The 12,947-nt window shown below is 50.5% G+C and overlaps 1 protein-coding gene across 10 annotated transcripts in view; it reads left to right on the plus strand.

Moving 5' to 3' along the window:
* The first annotated feature begins 3,511 nt into the window (after positions 1-3,511).
* NCAM1 (neural cell adhesion molecule 1) overlaps positions 3,512-12,947 on the plus strand; it is a 488,278-nt gene continuing 478,842 nt past the window's right edge. For 3 of the 10 annotated variants that reach the window (XM_073603083.1, XM_073603086.1, XM_073603088.1), the window contains exon 1: positions 3,516-4,029. In XM_073603083.1, coding sequence (XP_073459184.1) covers positions 3,978-4,029 — 52 coding nt within the window. In that variant the 5' untranslated portion in view covers positions 3,516-3,977. Of the gene's footprint in view, positions 4,030-12,947 lie in introns of all 10 variants that reach the window. The other 7 variants (XM_073603080.1, XM_073603079.1, XM_073603081.1 and 4 more) reach the window with 7 other exon arrangements.

The raw sequence follows: 12,947 nt of genomic DNA on the forward strand, positions 1-12,947 counted from the left end.
CCTTTGGCACTTAGATGTAGCTCAATGCCTGGCACTCCAAAAGCTACATGACCTACTTTTGAGGCAGAATTGGACATTCGGCCCCATAGCTTTGAATAGGAATGCCTGAAAATTAGCAAATTTTGCATTTTTTTTTTTTTTTTAGCTTGTAGGAACTCTTCTCACCCTAATGCTTTCTTATGGCTAAAACCAAATGCCTGAAACTTGAATCCCCATGTAAGGCCTTATACACAGGGGAGAACAAAATGCCACTTCTAGAGGTGTTTTTGATTTCTTTTTATGCCTCTGAATGCGGGTCTATTTCAGCCAATCTGTCCATGCCCATTATGGTGTTTAGGTTTGCATTTGAGAGCAGCATTCAGGGGAATTTAAAAAAAAAATGTTTCTTACCTGTATTCAGAGACGTTTATTTGTATAAATTACACACCTATAGACATAAACACTTGTAAGCACCCATGTGAAATCATTCCAGTGGCCAGAATAAATTAAAGTGGAGTTCCACCCCCCAAAAAAAAAAATTAGTAATGTTCTTAAAAAAAATAAAAAAAAAAAAACATTTGAAGAAAATTTTTTTTTTTATTCACCTCTGAATGCCTGTTGCTAGGGGGTCCCTCATAGTCTGCCTCCTTCGGTGCCTGGGCTCCTGACATCACTGCCCTCGGCGCAGGAAGGGAGATCGCCTCTCCACCCTCCCTCTTGTCAATCATCTGTGACACGTGACCGGTCCCAGATGATTGCAGGGCCAGTGACGGTGCACAGCGCGGCTCGCGCATGCGCAGTGTGTTGAAATGCCGGCGCCGCTGAGCGGAGGGGGGGACGAGCGGAGCTTCGATCCCCCGCATCGCTGGACCCTGGGACAGGTAAGTGTCCGATCAAAAGTCAGCAGCTGCAGTATTTGTAGCTGCTGACTTTTTTTTTTTAAAATGGGAACCCCGCTTTAATATTCTAGCCTATAAAATTAGTTTATGTGCAGAGTCTTCTAAATGCCATACACCTGTAATTGCACATAAATGAACATAATTCTTATCTCCCAACCATCCCGGATTCGCTGGGACCAGCCCGAGATTTCAAGTAAATCCCAGTGTCCCACAAATCTAGCCTGAATCCTGCAGCGGAACCCAGTGCCAAACCAAGTTCTGGCACTTGACTCCACTAATCCACCTGTCAGGTGTGCCCCACACTGCAGCTGTCAAAGCAGAGACTGACATGCTCAGTGCCCAGCCAGCACAGTTCCCCTGCCTCTCGTTCCCGCTCACCCACCGGCCAGCTCGCCTGCCCACTCTACATCCTGCAGCATCCATCCAATCACCAAGGGAAATAATGCCTGCCGCAGCCACGAAGCAAAGCATCGCGGCTGCAGCATATATACACCCCTGCCTGCTGCCTCTGCAGCTAACAGGGGAGCACTTGGCAAAGGTGGTAAAACCCTGTGGTTGATCAATGGTTTTACCACCCCTACAACAATTAATGTGAATGAACCTTAAGTTTAATGTTACATATTTCTAACATTTGAGATAAGATTTCCTTCTGATTCATTTGTTCAAGCAATGCTACACTGCATACAGCAACTAGGCTCAGCTTCTGTTTAATCATCCCTCTTTAAGCCACTCCCACGGTTGCCGCAACTTGACCATGACCATCACTTGCTACTATGTGCTGCACATAGCGCAGTACTTATTATTTGGCTCCATCCAAGGGTTCCTCAGGTCCTTTATAATCCTATATTTTAAAGTGATTGTAAACGATCACCTTGTAAAACAACTCATTCAGTTTAAAAAAGGAATGAAAGGCAAAACATTTTTGTATAGATATAAAAAATATATATATATCTTTTATCCTAAACCTTTATACCTTTTTTATAAATGATCACATTCCCTCTGTTTTCAGTTACATAAGAGCTAGTGGAGGAGAAGCAGCAGCACACTGGGCCTTCCAGTGAAAAGCTGTGCAGCTCAGTCATGAAGGCGGTCATGCTCAGATATGAGTGTAGCTTTATTTACCCACTTCCTTACCACGCTATAACCGAAAAACAGCTACACCATGGCACTGTTGTTCCCGGAGGGTGTCCATGGACATCTTCCCGGAACTACACCCCCTGTGCACCTACCTGCAGCGTGCATTTGGCTCGCTCTGTGATTGTTGTGTCCACATCACAGTGGCCCTTTACCATGTGATCAGCTGTATCCAATCACAGCTGATCACAGTGTAAACAGGCTTGCCGGTTATTGGCAGTACAATCCTGACAAGGGGATATGTACACAGATAATCAGGGAACCAATTATCAGTATGGTCTCATCAGTGCTGCCCATTTGTGCCTCCTCATCAGTGGCACCTATCAGTGCCCATCATTGCCGCCACATCAGTGTCTCATCATCAGTGCCCTTCAGTGCCGCCTATCAGTGCTGCCTCATCAGTACCTCCCCATCAGTGCCTCTTCATCAGTGCCTCATCATCAGTGCCCGTCTGTGTTGCCTATCAGTGCCTCCTCATCAGTGCCACATGTCAGTGCAGCTTCATCAGTGCTGCTCATAGGTGCCTCCTTATCAGCACCACCTATCAGTGCCCTTCAGTGCCGCCTATCAGTGCTGCCTCATCAGTACCTCCCCATCAGTGCCTCTTCATCAATGCCTCATCATCAGTGCCCGTCTGTGTTGCCGATCAGTGCCTCCTCAGCAGTGCCTCCTCAGCAGTGCCACATGTCAGTGCAGCTTCATCAGTGCTGCTCATAGGTACCTCCTTATCAGCACCACCTATCAGTGCCCTTCAGTGCCGCCTATCAGTGCTGCCTCATCAGTACCTCCCCATCAGTGCCTCCTCATTAATGCTGCCTATCAGTGCCCATTAGTGCCTCCTCATCAGTGCCACCTATCAGTGATGCCTCATCAGTACCTCCCCATCAGTGCCTCCTTATCAGTGCTGCCTATCAGTGCCAATCAGTGCCTCCTCATCAATGCAGCCCATCGGTGCCCATCAGTGCAGCCTATAAATGCCCATCAATGCAGCCTATCAGTGCATATCAGTGAAGTCGAAAAAATACTTATTTGCAAAATTTTATAACAGAAACTAAAAAGAAAAGTTTATTTTTTTCAAATGTTTTGCTCTTTTTTTGCTTGTTTAGCAAAAATATAATAACAAACCCAGTGGTGAATAAATACCAACAAAAGAAAGCTCTATCAGTCTAAATAAAAATGATAAAACTTGAATATGGGTACAATGTTGCATGACCGCACAATTCAAAGTGCAACTTTGCTGGAAACGGCAAATTGGCCTGAGCACAGTGGGCAGGAAGGGGGTATAAGTGCCCAGTAAAAAAGTAATTAATAAAAAGTAATTTTCATAATAAATCTGAAAGCTCCATTAAAATCATTTCCATTCACTAAAATCCTGTCTAAACAAAAGGCCATCTCTGTTTATTTGCAGTGATGATCAGATCCTGCTGGAGTCCTTTCCACAAAGGGGCTGGGTCTGGTGTAGAAGTCCATGCCATCTTTTGCACACAGCTGCCTCCTGCTATCCTCGCCAGTCTCCCCCTCTCCCTCTCTCTCTCCCTGAGCTTGGTGGATGCTCAGTAATATTTGTACAGAGGCTGCGGAGGGATACTGGTGTTGCTCTCTCTCTCTCTCTCTTATCCAGACACCAACTTGGAGTTTGTGGCTGGGCGCATTGATCAGGTCTGCTTGCTGGGGGTGTGCTGAGGCTCAGACTGTCACTCATTCTCTGATCAGTGCCTGCACACAGCTTACTGAGCAGCTGGCAATCCACTCGAATAAAAAGAATTCTTTTTTTGAGAAATACACTCAATCTGAAAAAAAAGGGGGAAAAAAGAGAAAAAAGAAATCATCAAGACCCCATTTTACCACCATTGCACCAAATCCAGCATTTGCAACAAAAGGGGATCTTAAACGCCTCGGATCATCTTTGGAGCCCATCATTGATATAGGAGCAGCAGGAGGAATTCCTGGCTCTGCAGACTTACAATGCTGCACACTAAGGATCTCATCTGGACTTTATGTTTCCTGGGAGCTGCAGGTATTTCCTTCTATTTTCTCCATTTGCTGATGTTTGTTTGTTGTGGTTAGTGGATGATGGGATCTATAGAAGGATGAGATCTATAGAAGGAAGAGATCTATAGAAGGATGAGTTCTGTAGAAGGAAGAGATCTTAGAAGGAAGAGATCTGTAGAAGGATGAGATCTGTAGAAGGATGAGATCTGTAGAAGGATGAGATCTGTAGAAGGATGAGATCTATAGAAGGAAGAGATCTATAGAAGGATGAGATCTATAGAAGGATGAGTTCTGTAGAAGGAAGAGATCTTAGAAGGAAGAGATCTGTAGAAGGAAGAGATCTGTAGAAGGATGAGATCTGTAGAAGGAAGAGATCTGTAGAAGGATGAGATCTGTAGAAGGATGAGATCTATAGAAAGATGAGACCTGTAGAAGGATGAGATCTGTAGAAGGATGGGATCTGTAGAAGGATGAGATCTGTAGAAGGATGGGATCTATAGAAGGTTGGGATCTGTAGAAGGATGGGATCTATAGAAGGATGGGATCTGTAGAGGGATGAGATCTGTAGAGGGAGGAGATCTGTAGAAGGATGGGATCTGTAGAAGGATGAGATCTATAGAAGGATGAGATCTATAGAAGGATGAGATCTGTAGAAGGATGAGATCTGTAGAAGGATGAGATCTGTAGAAGGATGGGATCTGTAGAAGGTTGGGATCTGCAGAGGGATGAGATCTGTAGAGGGATGAGTGTTTTATATTTGGTGCTTTGTTGTGATCTATAGATTGCTTTGTTTTAGCTTTTGTATCCGGCTTGATGTGTTTCTTGTGCTGATGAATTCATTGTATCAGATGCTGGAAGCAGTGGAGGGGATGGGGCTGCTTCTCCCTTTTGTTTTAGCCCTACTCTGTGGATGAGGTGTCATTTCCTACCATGGCTGATTAATGCCAATCTATGCAGCACAACAACAGTGCTATGTTTTGTCCTGATGCACAGACATCCCCTATAGACCTGCATCGGTCAGTGCCCGACAATTCACTGCCATTCAATCAGAGGAATTCTATGGGAGGGTGATCGTTATTTGTTTATACCGAACGTGATTTGTACAGAGGAGGGGGATCTCTGATTCTGCATCCCAAACCTGGGGAACTTTCATCTCCACATCCTGCCTTCCATGGCTGGACATCCGATCTCATCGAATTAGATCTGATCTGTGTGATGTGCCATTCAAAGGTCTGATCCTACCACCATGGCATGCATTGTGCGGTGTAGACCATTCCATTCCTATAATACTGTATGATCCGCGAATGGCACGTTGGTGGTTAAAGCTGCTCATGGTACTCAGAGAACCAGAGGATGGAGATGGTTCACCTCCTCCACCCCATCCCATCCATCCAGCCACCTCCCATCCATCCTTCCACCTCCCATCCTTCCACCTGCCATCCATGCATCCACCTCCCATCCATCCACCTCCCATCCTTCCACCCACCTCCCATCCATCCATCCACCTCCCATCCTTCCACCCACCTCCCATCAATCCATCCATCTCTCATCCTTCCACCTCCCATCCATCCACCTCCCATCCTTCCACCTCCCATCAATCCATCCATCTCTCATCCTTCCACCTCCCATCCATCCACCTCCCATCCATCCTTCCACCTCCCATCCATCCACCTCCCATCCTTCCACCTCCCATCCATCCACCTCCCATCCTTCCACCTCCCATCCTTCCACCTCCCATCATCCATCCACCTCCCATCCTTCCACCTCCCATCCATCCTTTGCTGGGATCAGTTCTAGGCAGTGCCAGGTGTACTCCTATAGGGAAAATGTCACCGTGTGTAGGGAGGAGGAGGATGATGATGGTGAAGGTGATGACTATGGTACCCCATAGACATGGACATTTTCTCTCAGGGAATGATATGGTGTGATCACTGCTCCCCCCCCCCCATCATTGACTCCTACAGTGCTGAAGCTGCTGAGATGCCTCAGTAGACATCCATCCTCCCATCCTCATCTCCTCTCCCCCCTCCTCTTCTCTCTCCCATCTCTGCAGTAGACATTAGCACTCTATTTCCTCTATCTCCACTTCCCTCTCTCCTTCCTTTCTTTCTCTTCATTCCATCTTCTCCCCTTTATTTCTTCCTCTCCTCCAACTCTCCCCCTCTCTTCTCTCCTCCATCTCTCTCCTCTCTTCCATCTTTCTCCCTCTCTTCTCTCCTCCTCTATCTCCCAGAATCTCCAGCTTTCCCTCTCCTCTCTTTCACCCTTTCCATCTATCCCCCATCTCTTCTATCATCTCTCTCCCTCTCCTCTCCTTTCCTTCACCCTCTCCATTTCTGTCCCCATCCATCTCCTCTCTCCCTCTTCTGTTTCTTCTCTCTCATTTCCTCCTTTTTCTCCCCTCTCTCTTCCTTCCATCGTCCCCCCTCTATCTATTTCATCCTCTCTTCCATCTCTCTGTCTCCTCTATCTCTCAGCATCTCCACCTTTTCCTCTCCTTTCCTTCACCCTCTCCACTTCTCTCTCCATCTACAGTATCTCCTTTCTCCATCTATCTCCTCTCTCCCTCTCCTCTTTCTTCTCTCTCCATCTCCTCTTATTTCTCCTCTTTCCCTTTAATCTATCCCCTCTATTTCTCCCCTTTTCCTCTTCTCCCTCTCCTCCTTTCTCTCCTCAGCAGACATTAGTACTAGTTCTATGTGAGGTGGTGGAGGGGGGGGGGGGTGATGCCCCTCTGGCAGTGCTTTTTGGTGAAGGCAATGATGCTTAACATGGTGATGGAGAGGTGATGTCCTCCCCTGGCAGTGCTGTGTGGTGATGGAGGGGTGATGTCCTCCCCTGGCAATGTTGTGTGGTGATGGAGGGGTGATGTCCTCCCCTGGCAGTGCTGTGTGGTGATGGAGGGGTGATGTCCTCCCCTGGCAGTGCTGTGTGGTGATGGAGGGGTGATGTCCTCCCCTGGCAGTGCTGTGTGGTGATGGAGGGGTGATGTCCTCCCCTGGCAGTGCTGTGTGGTGATGGAGAGGTGATGTCCTCCCCTGGCAGTGTTGTGTGGTGATGGAGGGGTGATGTCCTCCCCTGGCAGTGCTGTGTGGTGGTGGAGAGGTGATGTCCTCCCCTGGCAGTGCTGTGTGGTGATGGAGGGGTGATGTCCTCCCCTGGCAGTGCTGTGTGGTGATGGAGGGGTGATGCCCCCCCCCCCCCCTGGCAGTGTTGTGTGATGGAGGGGTGATCCCCCCCCCGGCAGTGTTGTGTGGTGATGGAGGGGTGATGTCCTCCCCTGGCAGTGTTGTGTGGTGATGGAGGGGTGATGTCCTCCCCCGGCAGTGTTGTGTGGTGATGGAGGGGTGATGTCCTCCCCTGGCAGTGTTGTGTGGTGATGGAGGGGTGATGTCCTCCCCTGGCAGTGCTGTGTGGTGGTGGAGAGGTGATGTCCTCCCCTGGCAGTGCTGTGTGGTGATGGAGGGGTGATGCCCCCCCCCCCCCCCCTGGCAGTGTTGTGTGATGGAGGGGTGATGTCCTCCCCTGGCAGTGTTGTGTGGTGATGGAGGGGTGATGTCCTCCCCTGGCAGTGCTGTGTGGTGATGGAGGGGTGATGCCCCCCCCCCCCCTGGCAGTGTTGTGTGATGGAGGGGTGATGTCCTCCCCTGGCAGTGTTGTGTGGTGATGGAGGGGTGATGCCCCCCCTGGCAGTGCTGTGTGGTGATGGAGGGGTGATGTCCTCCCCTGGCAGTGTTGTGTGATCTATCTATCTCCTCTCTCCCTCTCCTCTTTCTTCTCTCTCCATCTCCTCTTATTTCTCCTCTTTCCCTTTAATCTATCCCCTCTATTTCTCCCCTTTTCCTCTTCTCCCTCTCCTCCTTTCTCTCCTCAGCAGACATTAGTACTAGTTCTATGTGAGGTGGTGGAGGGGGGGGGGTGATGCCCCTCTGGCAGTGCTTTTTGGTGAAGGCAATGATGCTTAACATGGTGATGGAGAGGTGATGTCCTCCCCTGGCAGTGTTGTGTGGTGATGGAGGGGTGATGCCCCCCCTGGCAGTGCTGTGTGGTGATGGAGAGGTGATGTCCTCCCCTGGCAGTGTTGTGTGGTGATGGAGGGGTGATGTCCTCCCCTGGCAGTGCTGTGTGGTGATGGAGGGGTGATGTCCTCCCCTGGCAGTGTTGTGTGGTGATGGAGGGGTGATGTCCTCCCCTGGCAGTGTTGTGTGGTGATGGAGGGGTGATGCCCCCCCTGGCAGTGCTGTGTGGTGATGGAGGGGTGATGTCCTCCCCTGGCAGTGCTGTGTGGTGATGGAGGGGTGATGCCCCCCCCCCTGGCAGTGTTGTGTGGTGATGGAGGGGTGATGCCCCCCCCCCCCTGGCAGTGCTGTGTGGTGATGGAGAGGTGATGTCCTCCCCTGGCAGTGCTGTGTGGTGATGGAGGGGTGATGCCCCCCCCCCCCCCGGCAGTGTTGTGTGGTGATGGAGGGGTGATGTCCTCCCCTGGCAGTGTTGTGTGGTGATGCCCCCCCCTGGCAGTGTTGTGTGGTGATGCCCCCCCCTGGCAGTGTTGTGTGGTGATGGAGGGGTGATGCCCCCCCCCCTGGCAGTGTTGTGTGGTGATGGAGGGGTGATGCCCCCCCCTGGCAGTGCTGTGTGGTGATGGAGGGGTGACGCCCCCCCCCCTGGCAGTGTTGTGTGGTGATGGAGAGGTGACCCCCCCCCCGGCAGTGCTGTGTGGTGATGGAGGGGTGATGCCCCCCCCCCCCCCCCTGGCATTGCTGTGTGGTGAGGGGATGGTCTCCTCCTCCCGGTACATTCACTAGTATAACGGTGCAGCGCTGTGGTAAATATAGTGCGGTATAGTCCTAGTATAGTAGGTGCGGTGGTGTGCTGTCACTTTATTACGGTGTGGTGAGACAATATCGCAATGTGAGGAATGTGACAATCCGTTGTGATGATCGGTGTGTCGGTGGTGCCCGCTCTCTGGCGTCTGCCAGGATCTCAGCGGCGCGCCCTCAGGGTGGAGACTGAGCGCGCTCACGGTGCCCCGAGCTCCCGGTCCAATCAGGAGCCGTCCCCATGGGCGGGAAAATATTTATTCCCAGAGCATCGTTCTCATGTTTAGTGACACAGAGACTGTCCTCCGACTCACCTCCATAGAGCTGTGCTATGGGGGACATTACCTCACCCAGCCCCACCCTTCTCCCCTCAGATAGCACACATCAGGGACTATGGCCTCCAATCCTAATAAATAACAGGTCCATGGCTGATTATACAGAACAAAGTGCAGAGACAATGTACACAACAACATGGCAGAGTGCGTGTTTACTGGCCTGGTGTGGAGCCAATGCTGTGTGATGCCAATAAATAAGATTGTGGTGGGAAATAAAGGAGTGTCCTGGTTACATTGATGTATGACGTCGGGCCATTCATGTGTTCATAGAGGGCGGGGGCATTGTCCTCCACAATGGCGGTGACCTTCTGCCCCCTCACCACAACCAGCCACCCCCACACAACAATGTCATCATCTTCCAGCTTTCCACCACTCTTCACAACTGATTTATAGGCCAGGCAGATGGCGGATTCTTTCCGTAACCCCTCTGCAGGAACAGGAGGGCATCTTCTTTACATAGGGTGACACTGATTACAGCAGACTCACTCCACATGTATTGGGGTACCTGGACATATATTCACCATATACAGGGGGCTTTTATTCTGTGCAACATGTAGGGGAGATTTACTACATTCTATACCTGCCATTTCCACCCCACAGCTCTCTCCCCCTCCCCCTTTCTCTCTATTTCCTCCTTCTATCCCCTTTTCTGCCCCTCCATCTCCCTCTACCCCCCTTTTACCCCTAAGAGCCCATTCACACAGGGACGACTTGTCAGGCGACCTAGTCGCCTGACAAGTCGCCTCCCGTTCTGTACAATGGAACCGTTCTAATCGGAGCGACACAAGTCGCTCCGACTTAGAAAAAGGTTCCTGTACGACTTTGGGGGCGACTTGGGGCGACTTGCATAGACTTCTATACAGAAGTCGTTTTGCAAGTCGCCGCGGAAGTCGCTTGCAGGTCGCCTCGCTGAGGCGACCTGCAAGTCGTGTTGCCCCTGTGTGAATGGGGTCTCACTCTATTCTCTCCACTTTTCTCACTATTTTTCCCTTTCTTTTCCTCACTTCCCCTTTTAGTCTCTCTCTCCGTCTTTCCCCCTCTTTCTCTTTCCCTCCTTCTCTCTCTTCCTCTTCTCTCTTTTTTCCTTTCTCTCTCTTCCCCTCTCTTCCTCTCTCTTCTCGCTCTTTCCTCCTCCCTTTCTCTTCTTCTCTCCCCCGCTCTCTTCCCCTCCTCTCTTTTCCCCCTCTTTCCCCTCTATCCTCTCCCTCTCTCCTGTCTCTTTCCTCCCCTCTCTCTTCCCCTTCTCTCTCCCTCTCTTTCGCTCTTCCTCTCTCTCTTTCCTTCTCTCTTTCTTTTCCTCTCTCCCTCCCTCTCTTCCCCTCTCTCTCCCCCCTTCTCTCTCTCTTCCCCTTCTCTCTCTCCCCTTCTCTCTCTCCCTTCTCTCTCTCCCCCTTCTCTCTCTCTCTCTCTCTCTCTCTCTCTCTCCCCTTCTCTCTCTCCCCTTCTCTCTCTCTCTCCCCGTCTCTCTCTCCTCATCTCTCTCTCTCCCCCTCTCTCTCTCTCTCCCCTTGTCTCTCTCTCTCTCTCTCTCCCATTTTCTCTCTCCCCCTCTCTCCCCTTCTCTCTCTCTCTCTCTCTCTCTCTCTCTCCTTCTCTCTCTCTCCTCGTCTCTCTCTCTCCCCTTCTCTCTCTCTCTCCCATTCTCTCTCTCTCTCCCATTCTCTCTCTCTCTCTATCTCCCCTTTTCTCTCTCTCCCCTTCTCTCTCTCCCCCCCTCTCTCTCTCCCCTTCTCCCTCTCTCCCCTTCTCTCTCTCTCCCCTTCTCTCTCTCTCCCCCTCTCTCTCTCCCCTTCTCTCTCTCTCTTCTCTCTCTCCCCTTCTCTCTCTCCCTTCTCTCTCTCCCCCCTTCTCTCTCTCTCTCTCCCCTTCTCTCTCTCCCCTTCTCTCTCTCTCTCTCTCCCTCTCTCTCCCCGTCTCTCTCTCTCCTCATCTCTCTCTCCCTCCCCTTCTCTCTCTTTCTCTCTCTCCCCTTGTCTCTCTCTCTCTCTCCCATTTTCTCTCTCCCCCTCTCTCCCCTTCTCTCTCTCTCTCTCTCCCCTTCTCTCTCCCCCTTCTCTCTCTCTCCTCGTCTCTCTCTCTCTCCCCTTCTCTCTCTCTCTCCCCTTCTCTCTCTCTCTCTCTCTATCTCCCCTTTTCTCTCCCTCCCCTTCTCTCTCCCCCCTCTCTCTCTCCCCTTCTCTCTCTCCCCTTCTCTCTCTCCCCTTCTCCCTCTTTCCCCTTCTCCCTCTCTCCCCTTCTCTCTCCCCTTCTCTCTCTCCCCTTCTCCCTCTTTCCCCTTCTCTCTCTCTCCCCTTCTCTCTCTCTCTCCCCTTTTCTCTCTCCCCTTCTCCCTCTCTCCCCTTCTCCCTCTCTCCCCTTCTCTCTCTCTCCCCTTCTCTCTCTCTCCCCTTCTCCCTCTCTCCCCTTCTCTCTCTCTCCCCTTCTCTCTCTCTCTCCCCTTCTCCCTCTCTTCCCTTCTCTCTCTTCCCTTCTCTCTCTCCCCCCTCTCTCTCTCTCTCTCCCCCCTCTCTCTCTCTCCCCCTCTCTCTTATCCCCCCTCTCTCTTATCCCCCCTCTCTATCCTTTCTCTATCTCTCTCTCTTATCCCCCCTCTCTCTTTTCTCTCTCTCTCTCTCTCTTTCTTTCTGCTCCCCCTCTCTCTCTCTCTCTCTCTCTCTCTCTCTCTCTCTCCCCCTCTCTCTCTTATCCCCCCCTCTCTCCTTTCTCTCTCTCTCTCTCTCTCTCTCTCTCTCTCTCTCTCTCTCTCTCCTCTTTCTTTCTGCTCTCCTCCCCCCTCTCTCTCTCTCTGACTCTGTCTATTCCCCTTGCTCACTCCTCCCCCCAATCAGTTGATGTAGAGGGGGATGGAGATGAGGCTCCCAGCACCTGCTACATGCAGTCTGTGGGGAGTTGTTAAGAAATAGGCTCAGACACAGCGAGCCGTTCCCTGCTTCCCCTGGGTTTTATTTTAAGAAGAAAACAAATCAATGCAGGCTGGAAGTTGATTTAAATTGTATTTTTCCTGATTATAATAAACTGCCAGTCATTGTATTCTACATGGTACCATATCCATATGTACATCTATCAGTAGATCCTCACTGAGGATATTTATGTACAGATGACATCATATGGAACGCAGCTTCTTGTGCGGAAGTGAACAGCATTTTCTTTAAATTAAACCTGAAGAGGGACCTATAGAGGTGGAATCACTGGTGTTGGCCATGGCAACAATTAGTTTTTTCCAGGAAACTTTATAGACTCAAAATGTACAGGCCCACTGTTCTTTTATGCAAAATTCCGATATTCATTTTCCATGGCTTCCTCTTGAAATGATGAAACACAAATATCTGTATAGTGGACATAAACGACCCATAGAGTAGCGGGAGCTGGCAGACATCGTGTGTAATGGTACTATCCAATGTGATGAGACAACAGGAAGCAACGGCCACCAAACTTTGGTCTTATCCCTGGACAGCAAAGGTGCAGTAGTATGCTGAGGCGTTATTTCTGTTGCATGACCCTCCTGTAAGCATGTGCACAGTGTTAGAAAGGAAGAGCCAGCAGTGTGGGCCAATAAAGCTCTATTGAATGGCAGGGCTCTGAAGGTTCTAGTCATACTTAGTCATTAGGCTAGTCATGCCTCTGGGTTCATTAAGACTACATGTGGTGAGACTGCGTTGGGTGGCTATTCCAGTGCAGTCCCACTTCACTAGACGGCAAACTGCCTTGTCTCATATGTTGCTGCCACTGCCGGAGAATACCACAACCATCCCGATCTCAGTGTCAGACACACCATTTTGGGTACATCC

This window comes from Aquarana catesbeiana, linkage group LG10 (genome assembly GCF_042186555.1).
Source record: "Aquarana catesbeiana isolate 2022-GZ linkage group LG10, ASM4218655v1, whole genome shotgun sequence".
Classification (NCBI taxonomy): domain Eukaryota; kingdom Metazoa; phylum Chordata; class Amphibia; order Anura; family Ranidae; genus Aquarana; species Aquarana catesbeiana.